The 20991-nt window shown below is 39.7% G+C and overlaps 1 protein-coding gene across 3 annotated transcripts; it reads right to left on the reverse strand.

The window, feature by feature from the left end:
• Positions 1 to 20: 20 nt before the first annotated feature.
• Positions 21 to 20586, reverse strand: TM2D1 (TM2 domain containing 1). Of its 3 annotated transcripts, XR_012651848.1 has the most exons (8): positions 20285 to 20586; positions 19068 to 19137; positions 16704 to 16812; positions 12302 to 12393; positions 8700 to 8773; positions 2787 to 7460; positions 2416 to 2617; positions 21 to 1266 (listed from the first exon to the last, which is right to left on the reverse strand). XR_012651848.1 is itself a non-coding variant. In XM_075037255.1 (7 exons), the coding sequence occupies exons 1-6, from the start codon at positions 20444 to 20446 to the stop codon at positions 7350 to 7352; spliced, it is 618 nt and encodes a 205-aa protein (XP_074893356.1). In that variant the 5' UTR covers positions 20447 to 20586; the 3' UTR covers positions 21 to 1266; positions 7342 to 7349. The 3 variants fall into 3 exon arrangements, 1 of the variants encoding a protein (XP_074893356.1); XR_012651847.1 differs by having other exon boundaries at positions 2416 to 7460; XM_075037255.1 differs by lacking the exon at positions 2416 to 2617 and having other exon boundaries at positions 7342 to 7460.
• Between the last annotated feature and the right edge of the window lie 405 nt (positions 20587 to 20991).

Raw genomic sequence — 20991 nt, forward strand, 5'->3', positions numbered from 1 at the left:
CAATAGCACATCCATAGGTATGAAATTCGCTATACAAAAGTTCTTTTATTAGATGCTTAGAAAGATTAAAGAGCTTCCACATTTAACTTAACATCAAAAATTCCAACTCTTTATACAAACAGACATGTCGTATGCACTGACACCAGCACACAAATCCCAGCCTCCGGCCCAGGATGGGTTTTGGCATCCTGGTCAAGCTTGCCTTACCTAGCCCTGAAACAGACCAGGCGGACTCACAGTAAGCACAACATGACCTAACCTGAGGAAAGGGGAAGGAGATGGAAGTGGGGAATGGGGTAGATGGCCACAGTTTATCTATTCAAGGAATAACAAGATGAAAAAAATCCACAAACCTTTAATTGTGAATGTAGGAGAGGGACAGTGATGTAACTGTTCCCAGGGAACACTATTCTTATTTTGTAGAGGGAGGTGAGCCAAGATACTTAAGCTCTAGAGAACCTTTAACACAGGAAGCTATTTATCATAACAAGCTTGGTTGATACTGCTCCCATACTGAACCAATTAGATTAGCCTATTTCGTCATACTTCATAACTTGGGATGATAGGTTTCCAAGCATGGTACAGTGCAGTAATTGAATTTTGATCAAACACACATGGCCCATAACCCAGTATGTGAAACTTTCAGAACAGTTCACAGCTTTTAAATATCCAGTCAACATGTTGCCAAAAGTACAGGATGTACTTGATGCAAGTGGGAGAGGAGGGGGGGAGCACGAGTCCACGCCGTAACTTGGTACAGCTGTAAAACAAACATTTTTTTGTTCCGATTCTGTTCCTACTTTAGCAAAGGAGCTGGGAGGAAGACAGTGAATGTCAAGTAAGTCGTTTTTCTCCCCAACCCCCACACCCCCCAGGCACACGTTTCCCTTTTAACATTCTTAGATTACCACAACCTTTTAAATTCACTATACTGTACTTACATACTGTATTAGACACACCAGCAATTATGTTTGTTAGCATGACACATCCATTGCTTACACTTAGTTAACAAAATAACTTAAAAGTCGCATGCATCATCCTCTTAATAGGGTTATAATCAATGGGACCATGGAATGCAAGCCCTAAAAATTACCCCCCACCTCTGCATTCCCCAGGCTTCTGCCTCTGCCAACACAATCCATATGGTGGGCAGTCTTGTCAGGCTCAAGGTGAACACTCAGTCAGTTCTTCGCAGGCAGTGATCTCCTCTTACATGTTCTTGCCATGTTTTCTCCACGGTAAATCCAAGGAACTTTGAAGAAGACTCTGTGTAAAGGAAACAGAATACATTAATAAATTCATTCCTACTGCTCTACTGACTAGGGCGCAAAGCACCCACCGCAGAACAGGTTCATGACATGGAACATGCTGTGCCAGACTTTCTTTTGAGTAAGTAATGGCTATCCATATCAAAGCTGCTCTCTGGCCTACAGCTAAGTCTGGCATGCTTAAGCAATGGAGCAGGATATCTCCAACCTCTGCATATGGTGCTGCCAACTTCTTTCTCAATTTTGAATGCTTTGACCTGAAAGGCAGCTGGAGGCAGCTCCAGGCATCTCAGCTACCCGAAGGGGAAGCACCAGGGCAGCCAACACCTTCGCTTTCATCGAGGTGGTGCAAATGACATAAAAGATGGGAATTACTGCTACAGCCCTGCAAAGAGTGTAGGATCTGACGGTTCTAGTTGCACTCTGTGGATCATCTGCCTCCGAGCCGTCTCACACACCTGTTCTGGAGTACAGCTGTGTAAGAGAAGCAGCCACAGGTTCCAAGGGGAGAAACGGTGCTTTTCAGATGTAACAAAATGCACATCTCGTTTAGTCTTGCTGTTGGTTGGGGGCAGGTATACTGCCCGATTACAGCCAGCACCCTGTCAGAGCAGAGAGGATGCGCTGGATCCATCTCCCTCCCCGCCCCACTCCCCGCTAAGTTACGATGCTGCAGAGAAAAGGAAAAAAAAAAAAAAGAAAAGAAAAAGAATTTGGTGTTCAACTTATCAGACTTGGACCAAGCCTCAGCTCAAACCAAGGTTAAATAGGCCTGTTCTAAGCCCCTTAAAGATAGGATTTATATAGTAATTACAGTAATGGAAACTGATCTTTATAATTTTTATACTGCCTAAAATTCTGCTGTGTCATACGCATCTGCAGAGCCTGAGAACTGTGCTTCTCGGAGAAAGCACTGCAGTCTTGAAAGCAGCCATTCAAATGTATAATGGAGAATTATCGGAGCATGAGTATGTTTGAGATTATAACGAAGCACGAAGAGTAAGAATCAGAAATCCTGGGAAAAGCAAGGAGTTTGTATTTGAGACAAGCAGTATTTTTTTAAACACTATTTTGTTGGGAGTTTATGGAACTAGATCTTCATCACACACAGTGCAAACAGCATTGAGACCGCCCTTTTTATTCTTACATTTCCTTTCTTTTCCTTTGCCACAGTCTTAGGTCTAGAGAGTAAGCATAGTGCAAAATGCATCTTGGCCAGACAGAATCCTCACATCCACTTTCCAGTTTTCTCTGTTGTGCAAGGAAAAATACCGGAGTGCTAAGTCCTTGCTGTATGATAAAGAACAACTTCAGAAGATTTGAAGATCTGATAGGGGGTTTGGCTCCACCTTCAGGAAGCAGAAGGCAAAGAGACAACACGGTTTTAGGTTTCAGGCATACTTTTGCAGAAACTGAAGCCTACAATCCCCTCTTATTAACATCTACTGCTCCCCAATGTGTCTTTGCTTCGTATATATAAAAGATACCCTGATCTGATGCCGTGACATTTCTACATACTTGATTCAACTCTGAAGAGTCCAATTCCTCCTAGAGGTACTTTGAGAATTTGTGGCAGGATGTCCAAAGGTAGCTGATACATGAACAAGAGTCAACGAAAAGCAGCTCTGAGGTGAAAAAAAGAAGTTGTGACACACAGGATGTCGTAGAGCTGTATCAAATATTATTAATCACTTACTTACACTGTCAGTACTAAGGTTTCCATACAGAACGCAATTTTCTCTTATAGTTCACAGAGATTAGAAACGTTCTTCGGGTAACACAGATGGATTGAGAGGAAGAAAGTGGGAAGAGTCTTGATCAAATTTCAGTCTAGCAAAACACTTAAGCATATGCCTAAAGTTAAGCTATTTTTTCTCCTCAAATTCAGGCAGAAGATGCAAACAGAATAATCTCTTGTATTTCACCTCTTGGCAGATTCTGATGCAGGCTGAACCCAGAACATAGTAGCTGGTTAAAAAGCATGATTTAAATGAACTAAAATGATGCATTTTTTTAAAGAAGCCATATAGTGACCATGCATAATAACGAAAATGGCAAACTAGTTAGGGATGAGATGACGCTGAGTTTGAAAGACTGTATGATGTATTAGTGAAATAATAGGCAATCACACAATTAGTGACAGTCCTATGAGGCAATGGAAACGTATGGTTGCTTGCAAAACCCTGCCTTTGGCATTTCCCCAACTGGGTGCTTAAGCACCCAACCTTATTGTATTCAACATCATTTTCTGGAGGAAACAGGTTTGAAAACTGCAGAGCAAGCAACAGGAATGGCTCTCAGTGCAGAAATGGACTAAACACCTAATGAATCTAAAAATAAAAAAACCCAAAAACACTGAGAAGAGATGCAAGAAGTCTGAATAGACATAGCTGTGTAAGCAAATATAACTGAATATACTCTTGAGGAACAAAGGAAACAATTCTTGATGGGGTGACAACAGATGTTCTCCAAAAAAATTCTAACGGAGCATTTCAAACACAAAGACCTTCCTGTGGAGCTGAGAAGTTTTACTGGCAGACATACAGTAATACATCTTTGGAAACATAATAAAACCTAACATTTAAGGTGTTATCAGGTCCTGAAAGCAGAAGTGATATCTTCATGTAGTAAGTGGTGGGTGGTGGTGGAGAGGAAAACAGTTACGATAACAAAATACTGTCACAGGAAGTTGCCATAGCATAGTTGTGATTTAAATCACAGGAGGAGTAACTAGTCAAGAGATTTTGTTCTAAAATATCTCTAAATCCGCTCTTTTGGAAAACGAGCTCTAAACACAAGTGAAAGATGCACAGGTTGACCTATCTGAACAAATACAATCCAGAGTAATTTATTAATACAGTAAGCACACCTAAGTACAACCACTTCTGCACTGTGTGAGTGAATACAAAGTGCCCAAAGCTGAATGTTTCTACCAGCTACTGCTTTTTCAGATCATGGTTAAGCACGTTGCAGAAAATCCTAAAATGGACATAAAAAAAAAAAAAAAAGGGACAGGTTTATGGAGTCATTTTTGCAATGACTGAACTGCACTGGTACTTAGGGAAGATTTGGATTTAACTCCTGGCATAGATCTGCAGCATCTTCAGTGAATAGCTTTATACAGGTTTTTAAAGGCTAGGCACTTCAAATTCTTTTTTTAAACTCTGGCCTTTACTTTTTATGTTCTTTATTTTTACAGATACAGAATAATACTTCTCAGTCTTGTTGGAATGTTGAAAGGATTCCTGAATACCTGCAAGGCCAGCAGTTATCATTTTATCTTGGAACGAGGCAGGAGGATGACATAGTACATTGTCTAATCATTTTTATTGCTTTGCAACTGTTTGGGGGAAAACAATTCAGAGAGAAGACTATTCCAGTGCAGTCAGAGCAATCAGAACTACAGAAACACTAGGATGGACAACTTGATTGACAGGAGAAAGCTGAAGCAGGCAGCAACACAGAAAATCATCATAGGACAGACATTTTGATAAATATTACTGTAGCCAATTTATTATTAACACAGTGGGACAGCTTTACATCTTGCATCACACTTTTCACAGCCCTTATGGTAAACATGCCATATCTGACAATTACAAGATGAAAACAAAGACCTCACTAACTCTCTACTGGCCTGCAATACTATCTGCTTACTCAGTTAACTCTCTCTAAACTTCAGCTAGGCAACTAAACAAGCATATAGAAAGGCAGATATGAGTGTTCAGGTATATATCATAATTCCAACAGTATCCAAGTTTCAAAGGTTAAGCCATCTGTGGCACTGATTTCTAAAAGGCTTCACAGACAAAGGAGAGGGTTGTGAAAGAAGTGGAAAGTTGTTAGTACAAGATAGAGGATCAAGTGGAATACCATCTAAAGGGAAGAGAAATAAATTTTTGCTAAGGCTCAAAACATTGCTCTGTCTGGTCACCCGTGGCTTCATTCTGACTGCTATGACAAAGCAGTGCAGTCCTGACAAGAGCATGCACTGGTATCACAAACCAGAGAGCATCGGGATGAAAGAATCCCGTAGCAGTTTTTATTTCCTGGATTGGTTGACAACACACATCTTCTGTTTCTACAGAAATGCTGTAACTTGGAATAACAAATCTTTCTCTCTGCTGGCTACTTGGTTTCTAGGATTAACAAACTATTTGACGGAACTCATAACTAATCATATTTTCATCTGATTCAGACAAAATAGCTCCCGTATTCTTTTACAGATAATGAAGCACAAGATGGACTGCTGAAAGTCAAGCCCTCTGCTACTTGTACATGTGGAGACAGATTTTAGAACGAAATCTGGTGTGATGATTTGCCCAAGGCTATTTTTTTAATTATAATGTCCATGGTATCTTCCTATTTTCACAGCTTCAGGGTTAAAAAACAAAAAGCAGACAAGTCACAGGATGATCTTAGCCACAAGATTTTATTTGATTGAAACATTTATTTTCCATCCACTTCCTGTCTGTTTTTGAAAGTATTTCACGAAACAAAACTGACATGCACAAAGAGCATTCAGTGAAAGAGACAAAAGGGAGATGCAACAAATATCAGGCAAGTGAACGAAGCTAACAGAGCATTCTTGTCTCCTTGAATCCACAAGTAAAATGCATGTTAGCAAGTATTCCGAAACTCCGTCTTTCTTGCGTGAAGGAAAGAATTAATGTTAAGCACAAAGTATTCCTTGTGGTTTATTCTCATTACGTGGTATGTCAGGTTACGCCAATTTGGAAAAAAACAGCTTTACAAAGGTTTCTGTGCAACAGTCCTAATGTAGGTTTAAAAGAGAGTAAAACCCACAAATTGCACTTTTAAAAATCAATTTAGGAATCTCATTTTTTGTAATTCCCTTAAAAATACCACTTGTGGACACATTAATAACATTTTGAAAGTTTCATCTGAAAAACAAAAGAATAGCCCAAATTTTTGAAAAAAAAATCTACATTAAAGTTTATATCGTGGATTTCTCACTACGTTACTGCTGGTTTTCATTAGAAGGTGAAAGGAATGTTTAAAACTGGTCAAATAACATGAAGTTTCTGTTGACATGTTTTCTATCTCTGTGCGTGTATACTTTTCTTTAAAGGAACATCTAGGTAAATCTTGGTTGTCCTAAAGACTTTGGTCAAACAACTTTGAAGGACACAGAACTTATTTCACTGAAACACAACTGATCTAAAATCAGAACCTTTTAAGGGCTTTATTAGTACAAAGAATTCACTTTTTTTACATTCTGTAGCTGTAAAACATGCACCGATTTCTTTTCAGAAAAGGAAGGGATGTATTTCACCATGGATGGTTGCAAGGGAGGGGAAAAGGAAAAAAAAATCAAAATAAGCAGAACGATTATTTCCTATTCTAACCTCACAGCACCCCAGCATGCATCCTCCTTTTTTGTGATGTGTCATCTACGGTTCCATTTTTTATGCATCCATATTTCTACTGTTGATCAGCACTGACCAAATTTTGCAACTTGACCAAAATTTGTCTTTAAGCTTTAGAGAAATAATTATTTCAATTAATAGAATTTCACAGAATACACCAGCACAAGATTTAGGGCCATCTGGATTTTAACTAACAGGATAGAAAGAAAGGCAGTTTCTGTGGTTTGGGATATTTAAGTTCATTTACAAAATGCCATGCATAGTTATGAAAACAGACACCAAATGTAATCCTGGCCCATCCATGCTCAAACTCTCATCAATTTCAATGGACTAAAGATCAGCATAGTTGTTCTGAACAACTCTTTCTCCACCTCTCTGTAACACTCTAAATTATACTTACAGACACAGAACAACATCAGTGCAAATTGTAAAAATCTGTACATTTCACAAATGGTACAACTTAGCAACAAACTATGTGCTCACAGAAACAGAGCAGTCACAAAGAAACTCGGCACCTTTCAGGTAAACTCACTCACTTGAGGAATTTTCATATTTTATCATCTTTGTTCGATGTACATTTAATATGCAGTTCTGATTAAGTATAATTAATAAGTTGTCAGCAATTTCAGTGGACGACTGGATCCATCTGTAACAATAAAATGCACCTATGCATTTGTGACACTTACTGCCAGGGTTAAGGATAGGTCTGCATTTTCCTGAATGTTGCATTGGTAATAGTGAGCCGTGTAAGCCTTGCTCCATAGTAATCTATAATGTAACTAGAGCCATCGGAAGGTCCGACAATCTACAAGAGAAAAAGAACCAAGACTTTTCAACATGAAGTGAAATATACACTTTGTGCTAATGTCTCAATTACTGCTAATTTTCCCATCATAAAATTAGTCATGCTTAATTAGTCAAACAGAAACTAGATTTATTTTGAAGTTATGCTGTAGTTTAACTATTTTAGCGAGCACTGTCTCAGGAGGAACATTTCCCTAGGGCTTCTAATCAACCAAATTACACAGCCAGGCGCTGGTACTAGGTTAAGCCGATGCGGATTTGAGTCACAAAATCAGGCTAACAAATGAGTGGGCTCCAAACCACTTTTCTTGGACAATGGAGGGTAGGCAGGAGAGAATTAGGTTGATGACAGGTATCTTTGAAATACTGCACAGGTAAGGAATGGAGAGAAGATCATGGCTTTTTTGTTCTGGAAAGGCTAAATTGATGTGGGGTCACCAGGGAGATGAATAAAGGAGAGATGAAAGATACTCTCAGCTGTATCTGTAAGTGATCTGAGGCAAGATCACTGCAATAGCATGGAAAGGAATTTGAGAATGCATATCATTTAAAATATGTGCATACAAAGATGCATACTTTAAAAATATTTTTCTATAAACCCACACAAACATTTCCTATCTCCACAATGCATTTTAAGTTCATCATAGGCAATTTCAATTCATGCTAAATGGACGCACTGTATAATAAGACAATTTTGCAATGTCATGACACCACAAGACGTCACCCCAGCTGAGGATTTAACCATCATGAATCCCAGAGTCACAGCTCTCAGGTGATATGGGACTTGTATTTGGAGGAGAGGCAGAAAAAATAAGCGGCAATGTCTTCTCTCCTGCACACTGCATGGACACCCCAGATGATGGACTCCATCAGCATAAAGCACATGCAAACACAGAACTTTAGGATTCTGGAAACAGCAGGATAACTCATGCAAAGTCCAACACTGTGTCACAAAGAGGTCATAGGTTCTGACAAAGTGAATTGATGGTGTTATATCTTCCAAGCTATTCATTACAAGTATTTATAGATAGTTAATCTAATTTTTTAATTCAAACAATAAATATATTGATATTTTGTGTCCATATTCTACAACATCAATCTACAAACAGAGCTAAAATAAATGCCTTTATTTTTCAATACACAAAGGTTCTTAAGGCTAAAATGCTAACAAAGAATTAGCAATCAAATCAAAGCTTTAACAAACACAGATTTGTATCTTGTTTTGAAAGCCCTGACTTACCTGCATTGAAATAAGTATGAAATCAATTAGGCTACCAATTCCACAAAATCCTACAGTGCAGAACTTTAACAAACCTAAAAAAGGAAAATAAAATTTAACTGGAGCTTTAAGCCAGTCACTATGAAGTTCATAGGTTTCTGGTGGCAATCACATCCCAACTTTCTCCCCACCCCGCAAAATATATGTGTGTGTGTGTGTGTGTGTGTGTGTGTATATATATATATGCATGCATCTAGAAACAGACCTAAAGTCAAAAGATCTTTAATTACCAGGGAAAAACCACCACATATTCATATTTCTACATCCTGAATACACGGTAAAGATTTTAAACATTAACTTTTTTTTTTAAACAGATAAATATTCTTAAACAAAGGCAGGCAAAAGTTGATAACCAAGTTACTGGAAATTTTCCTTTCTTTGACTGAGGCACAGACAGAAAAAAATCCCAACTTGAGGTGCAAAATTTACTTATGAATAGAAAGAGACTTTCTACCATCTCATGAGTTGCAGCACATACTGACTTGACTTTCAGAACATGCTCTTTGGAGAACAATCCTTTGTATAATTTTTATATTTTTGCTGAAATTGGAATTTATTTTGAATATATATACATATATATTTACACTTCTTTTTAACCAGTATTCAAAAATGTTATTTTTCTATGAATAAATGAAAGATTAATAGAAAATATATGGGAATTGCAACTAACAGATAAATGTTTCATTGGAAGTTGCCATGCAAGGCAGACTTCATTTGGAAAATGCCTTCAAAAGAAGGAGGCTGTCTTAATTTTTATTATTTTTTTAATATCAGTAGTTTCTTGTACAATAAATATAATGCAATGAGTACTATATATATTGTAAGTAATACTTCAGCTGAACTTCAGCAAACATCTAGGTTGTTCTGAGAATGAGATACTCATTGTGAAGACATTTATCTCTTTACCCAGGTATAGACAGTATGAAGAGGAATGCATATCTGTTGCATTTAAGTCAGTTGTAGGCTGTGCTGTATAGGGAAAACACAGTTCCCTGCTAAAAAGCATACCCTTACCGTGCTTACAAGGGCCAGCACACTTCTGAGGCAAGAGAGAAAGCATGTTGATAACATCAGCCAGCGTGGCATCCCAGAACACCTCTTCCCCACAGCCACAAGTTGTGCTGTGCTGTATAATACCTGCTAGTAAAACCACGCAGCTGTTTTCCAAAGAATGGGCCTGCTCTCTGTCAAACACCTGAAGGTCTCCCGACCTCTGCCTCCTCCTTTGTGCCCCCCCTCTCTCAGAAGCAGCAATCTGTCCTGCATACCACCTCCTCTCCCCCATGCCCTGTTTATGAGGCTGCATATGGAGGAGAGTGGGGGAATAACTGCATGCATGCTGCAGGAAGAGCATCCCACTGTCTGGATATAGCTCCCATAGTTGACAAGATGAAACTAGCCTGATTTATAAACTCCAGGGAGACAGTTTATAATCTCTCCATGGAGCAACACAGTAGTCACAGAGAATGGGGAAAAATACCTAATGACCAAGAAGATGAAAGAGTAGTAGCAGGATGGTCTTTCAGCTGATTAGAAGACAAGCCTACGTGCATGTTACAACTAAAGTAGTGCCACTTAAATGTGCAAAACCCCAAGTATATAATTTTTTAAAACAGTTTGTTCCCAGTGGCTGATGCGCAAGACTTGCAGCAGCCAGACACAGTTAGCCTGCGTATCAGTACTGGCAGCAGCGTAACAAAACATAAGGGAAACAGCCAGCTAAAGAAATGCTAGCCTTAGGAAACAACAGTTAAGACAATTAAATAATGTCAAACTCTGGTGAACAGTTTACTTTGTTATTACCTGCATCGAGTGCAGTCACCATTTAAGATACTTATTTGTGACACTCCTTATACCGTCTCCTCTCAAGCTGTGGTCCTGAACCTCACTGCCAGTCGACATTTTAGCAACCCAGCAGTTCTCTTACCATTGCTGGTTCCAGCAGCAGCTCCAGTTTACTTGAGGAACTGGCTGCTCCGTTATGTTACTGGATATAAAAGAACTGTTTCTGAACCTGGCATATATTTCTGGAGTGCAGGGTAAAGTTGATCTTTTTCTTCCTCCTCACTTCCCTCCCTACAAGCAGATCACACTGAGAAAATAAACTGCTGTAAAGCATAGAGGGAAAAAATAGTGCTCTTACGCAGTAATAACTTATGGTTTAGTTCACAGTGTGTGGGAGAGGAAGAGGTTGCCTTCCTGATTTCTTCATATTCAATAGCTTGTTTGTATTTGTACGCTCTTTAAGCAAAAGAGAGGGGAAAAAAATAAACCAAAGAACATTTACAGTCTTCATTACACTTGCACAAAATATTTCAATGCTATTAACCTTTCTTAATCATTTTTTTGCCAAGGCATGGATGACAAAAAATCCCCAATCAACCACTGTCAAGGAATCCAATTTATTGATTGCTATTATTTTTTTGTTTTCTACTGTAACCTATTTGCTTTTGTCTTCCTTACCTTTCAAAAGCTTGAAAACCTGACTTTTGAAGAGTTTAATTTTAAGTCTTTTAACTTTGGTTACTGGCTACAGTATATTCCAGTAGGGTTAACAAGCATGAGCATAAAGAACTCCTATATAAGAATGGAGGATTTATAGATGTAAATTACTACAATACATTACAAAATAATTACTGCAAATTATTATTCCAAATCCAGTGGTATAACAAAATGTGGACCTTATTGACCGCTTCCAAAAATGTACCTTTTTCTGAAACAGATGGACAAAGTAAGTGCTAATTATAGAACCTCAGGGAAAAAAGACATAGATGTTAACGCAAGATTATCGAGAAGGACAGGTGATGTTATTAAAAAAACCAAGTGTTTGCATTTAATGGGCAGAAACTCAGAATTCCTAGCTGAAGTGACAGTAACATGTATAGCTTTTTCCAACTCATTGCTCCATGCTATCTAGACTCAATTTTACTCCATTTGTCCAGCTCAGAAACAAAGCCAGTGAAAGTAGTTCTAACGTACTAAGGTATTTCCATTATTTAAAAGCCAGTGGCACCATCACCCTGGGATTCAGGTCCTAAAAACACTAACCAGAAGTAGGTCTTATTAAAGGTCCCAGCTTCTGCAGGACTGTTAATACCATGAGCTATCTTGAAGGTATGCATTTGCCAGAATAAATTCCATATCCCAAAACACTAAGTTTACTGTAAAGGTTGTCCACTATTTTCCTGGTAAAATCAAGCATCATTTAAGTAGCTGGCACATGAGTCAAAACCACTTCTGTTTCAGTGCCTCACAAAGAATGCTGTGGTAAACATCAGTGCAAAGCAAACATAAAGCAAAACTATGAATAGCAATAATAATGTTTGCTTATTAGGATTTTATCTGTTGGACAACTATATATCCATTTGTCACCACTCACTCCAACAGAATAGCAGGCTCAGGATAATGCAGGATTTTACCTTACTTGACAATAAAGTAAAGATTCTAGTTGTAAATATTAAAACTTGACCGTCAGCCTTCATTCCTCAAAATATAAGTATACACATATAACTCAGTCATAATAATAAGCTTTACCTCAAAGAAAAAATAAGAAATAAACTTACCTAATGCAGGATAGCCTAGATAAAATCTATCTGCTCCCAACCATCCAAGAAATAAGGACAGAGCCACTGCCACTTTGTAGGAGTATCCATTTCTGCCAAAGAAACAAGTAATGTAGACAATGACTGCAAAATATATTCACTCAATACTTTTGAGAATTAAAGTAGTGACTCATTTGCCTGCTGCTTCAGTTTAAAAAAAAACCAACAGACTTGTTATTTATCTTCAATTAACGGACACAGAATTGATAATGTTAAGCTTTCAAACTGGGTAGGCATCCTCCATAAAGCAACCTCAGCTGTTGCAACTCAAGTATACTCTTGCAGAATACAGATCATTCTGAAACTAAATCATGATTTCTTGTCAAGACATAATTCAGTTGCTGATACATTCCCAGTTTCACAGAGTACTTCCTAACAGTTCAGCCCTACTGAGACAACCCTAGAAAGCTAAGAGGTGTATGCATACTGTCTGTAGGCATTAGTCTCATATGCAGCCAAATCGAGAGGAACAGGATAGACAGGTGAGATGTCAGCAGAGACAGCAATTGCAATGAGATCTGAAGGAGAAATGAACCATGGCCACTGACTGAAGAAGCTGCAGGAAGGATTCAGCAAAAAGGGTAAGTCATGTATCTATTTACTACACTCTAAAGGTAGTAAATGGCACAAACTCACAAATGAAAAGAACTGCTGATGGTACAAAGATGTACAAGTTAAGCATCCCACGGTTAGTCATACAAAATAAACAGATGCAACAGACTTTTTGAGATTTACACTAATTGGCACCATTCTTGCCAACTGCTGCAGTGATGTGGCCACCTAACCACCTGTAACTTTCAGTCACTGCTGATGTGAACTTTACACTAATAAGTGAGCTAGAAACATACAGCTATCAATACTAGAACTTGCTGCATCCTTTGCTGCATTGGCGAACAGCTAGCTTCTGAAAAGAAAAGCAAGTCCAAATGTAATTAGAACTTTAAAAATATTCAATAATTCACTGTTTTGATACGTGCACTACTATGTGCCAGCAATTATTTAATAAGCCCAAATTAAACTCTTAGTTGACAGTTGAATAAAACACAGAGTTTCACAAAGACAGTAGCTGAGAAAGGTCCAAGCACCTTTATTAAGCACTTTCAATGCCAAATAAAGATCTACCTTTTTGCTTATTATCTACATTTACTGACTTTAAAATTTAATGGCAACATTAAGTGATTAAATCATAACTCTTACCTCAATATTTGTTACTTAGTGCTTATTAGCAACACAGAACATACTGGGCATTCCTGAAAGCTAATGTAACGTAAATTATCATCTTTAGAACTGTCTTGTTTCCACTGTAAAGAACACTAATGGTTTTATTTAAAAGTTGAGGTAAACTGTTGGAAATTTTTTATCAACTACAAAGTGTCAACAACCCTCCAAGGACACTAAAGCATAAAAAGAGCTCTTACACAAAAGGTGGGAACACAGTTTAATTTGAGATGCTCCTGATCAAAACTAGTAATAAACTGAGCACTCGTCTATGCATTGAGATGCTTTTAAAAGCAGAACAGTCTGCAACCCAGTCAACATCAAACTGACGGGCAGAAGAAATCTAGTATAAAGTGGAAGCATGTTAATACCGTAACAAGGCTGCATCCACTCTTGAATTTCCTTTGTCTTACTTACTCTTTCAGATAAAAATGCACTGAAGACTAAACCAGCAAGCAGAAAAATAACATATCCCAGGCTTCTAAAGGAACTTCTAGAATTGGGTAAAAGATGCAATTTCTTTTCAGTTCCTCTTCTGATTTTTTCTTGCTTCTTAGCCTCATCCAATCTTTATTTCTTCTGCATACGTTTCTTCCAGCTGCCACGTCAAAGACTTTTTCTTCCAGCTCTTCCACACCAGTTGATACCAGGCACTGCTGTAGGTCACAGTGGCTTCCATCGTCTTTTGGGGTCTCTTAGCACTGCTCAGACACCTGTCCACACTGAGCTTCACAAATTTCACAGACTACCATTTTATGGATTCCTTGCCTGTAATGGCAATACTTGAACAATGGACAGTTCAAGTCCGCAGAGTCGGGGCCTGCACATATTAAGCAAAATACATGACAGAGTGCCAATTGAGGGAATTCTAGAATTTGGCAAAAAAAAAAATCTACCTTCAAAACATCACATTAAAACCAAACCAAAACAATCTTGACTCCCAGTACTTTTTTGCTGGAGCAACCTTATTAGCACTTACAAGCTTCTCCTTGTACTTATAGTAGGAGCAACTGAACTTGAACACATCTACTTATACAAATATATAACATCTCCTGGTCTTGCTCTAAAATAACTGGATCTCAGAACTGTTATCTGGACTGTTGCTAAATTACAGTTTTGGCTAAGCACAACTTGCTGATTTGTCCTTTCCAAAAGCTAGGGACAGACATAAACCTGCTGTCCCCATGCTAGGACAATCCTGCTTTGGGAAGATGCCTTCTCAAACCAATTTTCTGGTTAAATCACATGCAGTTACTTCTGCCAGAAGACAGTTATAGTTTCCATCAAAACTCAGGCAAGATGCTGGAAAAATCTCCAAAAAGCAGTAGAAAGGGCAGGCCTAATGTTGTAATATTAAGCTAGAGATTCCTGCTTAAAATAATGTTTATAACACTTAGGTAACATCCAAATGCCTTATGAAAGGCTCATATAAATATCAGTGATTAGACCACTTTTTAAACAAGCGTACACATGAAGGATGCTAATATTAACCTTGCTGCCATTTTTAACTGGCTTTGGGGCTTTATCAAGGGCATGCTTGCATAACTCTTTCTACGCTCACAGTTGTATTTTACTGGAGTTTTCAGCAAGCCCACAAAGGGTCCTCTTCTCCTTCTGCCATACTAGCAGTCATGGGACTGGAAAAGCCACAGCAAGTTCTTCTGATAGTGTAACCGTTGATTATTTCATCATAAATAATAGTCACGATCAAGTAATAAACATCATAAGAAGGATGGCATTCTTCTGCCTACATAGATTTGGGTTTTTATTAATAAATGTAAAGAAAAACTACATTTTAAAATGTTTCTAGAAAATATATTAAACCAAAAATATACAAAAAACTCAAAACGTAAGAATTACTGTCTAGTCCAAAGAGGAAGCAATTTTATTAAACTAGTATAGCTCATCTTATTCTCAATCCCCATCACAGATGGGACTGAAATGCAATTGTTTCTGGACAAAAATGTGACTGAAGTCTAGTTTGCTAGCATTTAAATTTGATTAGACGTAATAATATGTTTTCTTCAATTTGCTGAGCTTTGACTGTTGAGAAGACTAAATACAGAGAAAATATTTATGAAACTAAGAGGCAGAGCTGTACTTCTGAGTTAGGCAAATTATTGAGCAGTAAGTATCACATCAGAGTTATTTGCCCACTGGTGTGATAAGGAATACCCAGCAAATATTACTGGAGTTTTAATTTCCAAAGATTCCAGCAGGACAAAAGAAAAAGGCTTCTGCGGGAATCCCACAAAAAGGAGAAACAAATGGTACTGACAGGTGTTCGCTGATCATTAGCATTGGCCAGTTGGAACATTTATTGGTATCCAGAGCTATCCATTGCTCACAATGTGCTTTAGAAAAACTAGGTCCATCATTTTCACGTTTTAGAAACAGGCTCTTAAAAGACACAGAGGACTTGGTGAAATACAAAGGTTGCTTAAAAATAGAGGACAGTTCCTCTAAAAGATATTTTTTTAGGAACTGGAGACTTAAACTCCCCCAATATTCATGCATACTACAACTTAAGCTGCATCTACAGGCTCACTTTGAACTGGCACGAACCAGTACTGCCACTGATCGGAGAAGCCCAGTCCAGCCCTCCTCTCTCCACTCTCTCTTATCCTTGAGTTGCCCTCATCCTTGTGCTGGCACAAGCACTTGAAGCAACTGTACTGTGACTCAGATTGGGGAACTGATCCAAATTAGTTCAAACCCAGATCAGTTGCCCGATTCAGTATACAGTGGGGTATGTCAGGGAAAGGGATGGAGAGGTGTCCCCAGAGGAGCTCCTTTCAGCAGCTGTGCGGATTTTAAGCATATGTGAAATGTAGCCTTAGCATCTGGGGCAAATTTTTGCCAGGGTAAATAAAGTACTAAGTAAAGCAAAGGTAAAATACTAAGGTAAAGCAGAGATACAAACATAACTAAACAAATGTGTCCATGGCTGAGACAGATTTACTTATAATCATGCATGTTGTATCCTTATACTACGTACAGTGTTTATTAGAGGATTAAGTACTCTTCAACGTGTGTACGATTCTACCTTACTTCTTTTTCCTTCTATCAACACATCATAATATTTTAGAAAAACTTCATTGTGAAAACAAAGACAAATTATTAAAAAAAACAATAGTGTACTTACACATTGCGACATGGAATAGGCTTGTAAAATCCAACTTCATGTCCTGTAAAGACTTTTTCTATGCCAAGGTGATCTTTGCAAGTTATATTTGGTGCTGGCAGACATTGAACTGAGGACAAAAAAATTATTTGAAATTAAGCAGTAACCAATTGGGTACTGTCATGTTTCTGACAAGACACAAGTGAAATATACAAATAAAGTTACACTGTGCAACAGTCTTGATACACAGCACAGTACACACAAACATATTACTTTTAAAAAATATGTATTTTTTTAAGCCAGTCCTATGACTAACTTGTCTTTCTGCATGATACATATTAAGTAAAATATACAAACCTAATTGCTGCTCTAATTCTGTTGTAATTTCCATTTTGGCTCCATTACGAGTCAATGGGAAATCTGAACCTGACATACCAGGGAGGTGGTGCCATCACCATCCTTGGAGGTTTTCAAGATCTGACTGCACAAAGTCCTGAGCAACCTGGTCTGAATTCAGTGCCAATGCTGCTTTTGAGCAGGAGGCTGGACTATGTGACTTCCTGAGGTCTCTTTCAACCCGAATTATTCTATTCTTCTAAGTTAAGGTTTGACTCTTAAGAGAACCAAAGTGGAAATCACAGCAGAAAGTGACATCTGCTAAAAGTTTGCAATGTATTACCAGAGTATTAGTCACTCTTCAGTGTTTAAGTCTGTTGTTTTAAAGGGAAGGATCCCAGTCCTTTACCCACTTTCTATCAGTTTTCAGTATTTGAGACTCCTGTCGGCTGGTTCCAACAAAACAGCAAGCCAGGTTCAACATTTCTTTCCAGATTTTCCAATACTACCTACAGGCAAGAAGCCTAGGATTTGGATATGTGTTTTTTTAAATACCTATCCATATTGCATAGGGACCAAAAAATGAAAAAAAAAAAAAAGAAAAGAAAAAACTAAATTCAGGCCATCAGTATTAGTAACAGCCAAAACCCATGAGCTATGTCTGGACTTAACTGCTATAAATTCTACATGGATGTTACTCATCGAAGTGCCTAACCTAAGATGACTACAAAAAAACTACATTCTTTGTTGTAAAAAAAAAAATAAGCAAAGATAGCAGCACTTTGTTTTATTTAGAAGAAACCCACAGCAGTTTAAATATATTGATATAGAAAAGGCCACAGCTTTCGTGTCAATGTCATGCCAGTAAGACTTGAAATCTGCTACTCGATGAGACTAATTGGATGCTTTGAATTAAACCCCCATTTGTTTGGGTGATGGATCCCAGAAAGATGTTCAGAAACAGTAGTGCTTCAAGCATGATCCAGAAGATTAACTTGTTATTACTTAGATAATACTGAAACAGGAAGCGACTCAAATACTGTGGGGACAATCTATACAGGCACATAAAACAACATTAATTAACCTAGCAACTTTCCCCACTCTGAAGCTTATCTCCTGTTCAAATGTATAGTCTACTAAATACAATCACAGGGTAACTGGTTAGACAACTAACAATTTGAGTTGTGATCAATCTCAAACTACAGACCATTCTTTCTGCTCACTTACTGGACATTGATAATAAGGGACATGATGTCAAAGATGATGTAAAGGACCAGGTAACTTAAAAAGGGATCCATTTTGGACAGTACTTTCATCCAGTCTCTGAAGAATTTGGAAAACCTTTACTATCCTTCAGCATCCCAGTGAAGAAAATTATTCAGCATTTATAGAAAACAAAATACAAAAGACAACAAGCATACACATGTATTTTAAACATGAGTGCACATAAAGCAAAACTGTAGCGCTACTAGCTAACACAGAGACTATTTATTTCAATGCCTGAAAACATGAGAAAAGCTAAACATATGCAGTAAACCAAGTGATCAGTTTAAGCATTTTTCTGTTGTACTCCAAAGTACATCAGAATTTGACATCAAAATAAAAGTAAGTGCTTTCAAAACAGAGCCTCATGGCACCAAAAGCTCCTGATGATGGAAGGCACCATATTTCCTTAAAAAAAAAGTAAAAAATAGATTTTGAAGGCTGTTCTGTCACGTGTCAATTCTTCTAATAAGTATATGCAAAATCAGTATGACAGGAACGGTTTGTTTTAATCACGGTAGTGCAGGACAGAGCCTAGAGGATATAACATACATTGAAGAGATTTACCAGAAACCTCACTTATAAATGTACCAATCAGAGACAATGTATTTATTCATTTTTAGTAAAGCATCCAATCCACACACATGTTTTAGGCTTTCACACTAATGATATTACTAATCCCATGTTTTATAAAGCTCATCTAGCAGAAACAAAAATGCATAAATTGAACACTTCCTTGGAAAATGTTGTTACTGTCAATATATGTCATAAGTTAGAAATCCTTACCATATGCTGTGTGATTTGTACAATTCATAGGTTCTTGTGTACTGTTGTCTATTTTAGGCTCATCACACATATATGTTCAGGTAATTGAGGAAAACATTTTTCATATCAAACACTACAACAGGTTTAACAGTAATTTATTCCACCCTCTTTAAACCCTGAGGATTTAAGATGCACCTTGATGTTAGTTCCTACCCATCCCCCAAGATAGGAACAGCACATTACCATACAGCAAATCTGCTAATCCAATTTAATACACCAATATATCGCATAAGCTCCACGTTTAATTAGTGCTGCAGTCAGCACTACCTAAAGGAACTACAATATTTATCAGTCACAGCCTCTGTATTTGAAGGCAACAAGGTAGCACGCCTAATCCAGTCTTCTTCCCTTATTTCAATATCAGAGTACCTTTAAATTGAGGCATTTAGTTGAGAAGAGTAAATCTACAGTAACATACAAATTTCAAAGAACGCCTAAAAACAAACATCTGAAATGCCAGGAATTTGGACTAAAAAAAAACCCTGACCAGGAACTAATTTCCAGAGCCTGAACTCCCATGGCCAAGTAAAGCAAGAGATGAAGTTAACTTTTCCAAGATTTACTTTCTTGACACTTTTGATCATCAATAACTGTCAGCTACCATCAACAACTGTCAGCTACCATCAACAAACATTTTCTGGGGAAGGCCTGATGCGCCTTTGGAGAATCAGGAGCCTCGCAGCTAGCGTCTTTAACACCTGCGCCCTGCTCCTTCAGACTGCGGAGGAGCACTCGACATTGTGTAAAGCCACCGCGTCTCACTCGAGTGTCCTGCAAAAAATAAGAAGGTGGAGGAGGGGTGGGGGAGAGGGGTCTCTCCTCCCGTGGGATCTTCTCGTTGCAGATCGACGAGACACCCCAAACCTGCACACAGGCACACACTGTACCACCCTCGAAAGGAACCTAGGCCGCTGCAGACGAGCCCTCTCCCGCTCTTCCAGCTGAGACCCCTGGGGGCTCCTGACCCGAGGCTTTCTCTGACACCCTGTCAGGCACCTCACACCCTCCGCCTCCCCTTTCCCCCTCCACCCGAGGCGGCTGGGCAAGCGGCCCCCCCCCACCTCAGGCAAACCGAGCCGGGGGCGAGAAGCCGCCAGCTCCTCCGCCTTCCCGGGCCCCATCGCCATAGCAACCGACCCCCGCCGCCGCCCCCCAACCCGGCCCCGGCCGCCCTCAGGATATTGCCCCAGCCTCAGCTCGTCGCACTTGAGCGGCGGCTCCGTGCCCTCCGCTCCCTCCACGGCTACACCCGCGAACCAGAGGAGAAGCAGGATCCGGGCCTCCGCCGCGCCTCTCCGCCTGCCCTGCCCCGCCGGCAGCCGCCCCGGCCGGGCGGCCATGATGGAAACCGCCGCTGCCGTCAGCTGACTCGCCGGCCCCGTGGAGGAGCGGGCCCCGCCGCCGGGGGAGGTCGCCCTGCCTGCCGGGAGGGGCGGCGTGGGGACCCGGCGAGGTGTTCGTGGGCTGCTGAGGGGGCCGGTTTGGGATTTTGGGGTGGGTTTTTTTGGGGGGGGGGGGTTGACCTCAGCAAATATGGCTCCTGAGGCAGCTACTGGTCAGCGCTGAGGGCAGCGCGTGCCCCTACTCAAGATGGCGCTGGCAGGGCACCGGCGGGCTCGTGCCCTGAGCAAAGATGGCCGCGCCCGCCACTAGCACCTGGCGGGACGGCGCCCACCTGCCCTCACTTAAGATGTCGGCCGTGAGGCGCTCCCCCTCGGGTTTGGCCCTCGGGCGGTGCGGGGGGAGGCGATAAGCGGCCGTCCCGGCGGCGGGGAGCTGAGTCGCCCGCAGGAGGAAGCATGCCCGCGTCTGGAACCGAGCGGCGGGCAGGGGACGCCGGCAGCGGTGGGCAGGCTGGGCCGGGCAGGGTGAGGGCACGTCCCGA

Source organism: Buteo buteo, chromosome 10 (genome assembly GCF_964188355.1).
Source record: "Buteo buteo chromosome 10, bButBut1.hap1.1, whole genome shotgun sequence".
NCBI classification, from domain to species: domain Eukaryota; kingdom Metazoa; phylum Chordata; class Aves; order Accipitriformes; family Accipitridae; genus Buteo; species Buteo buteo.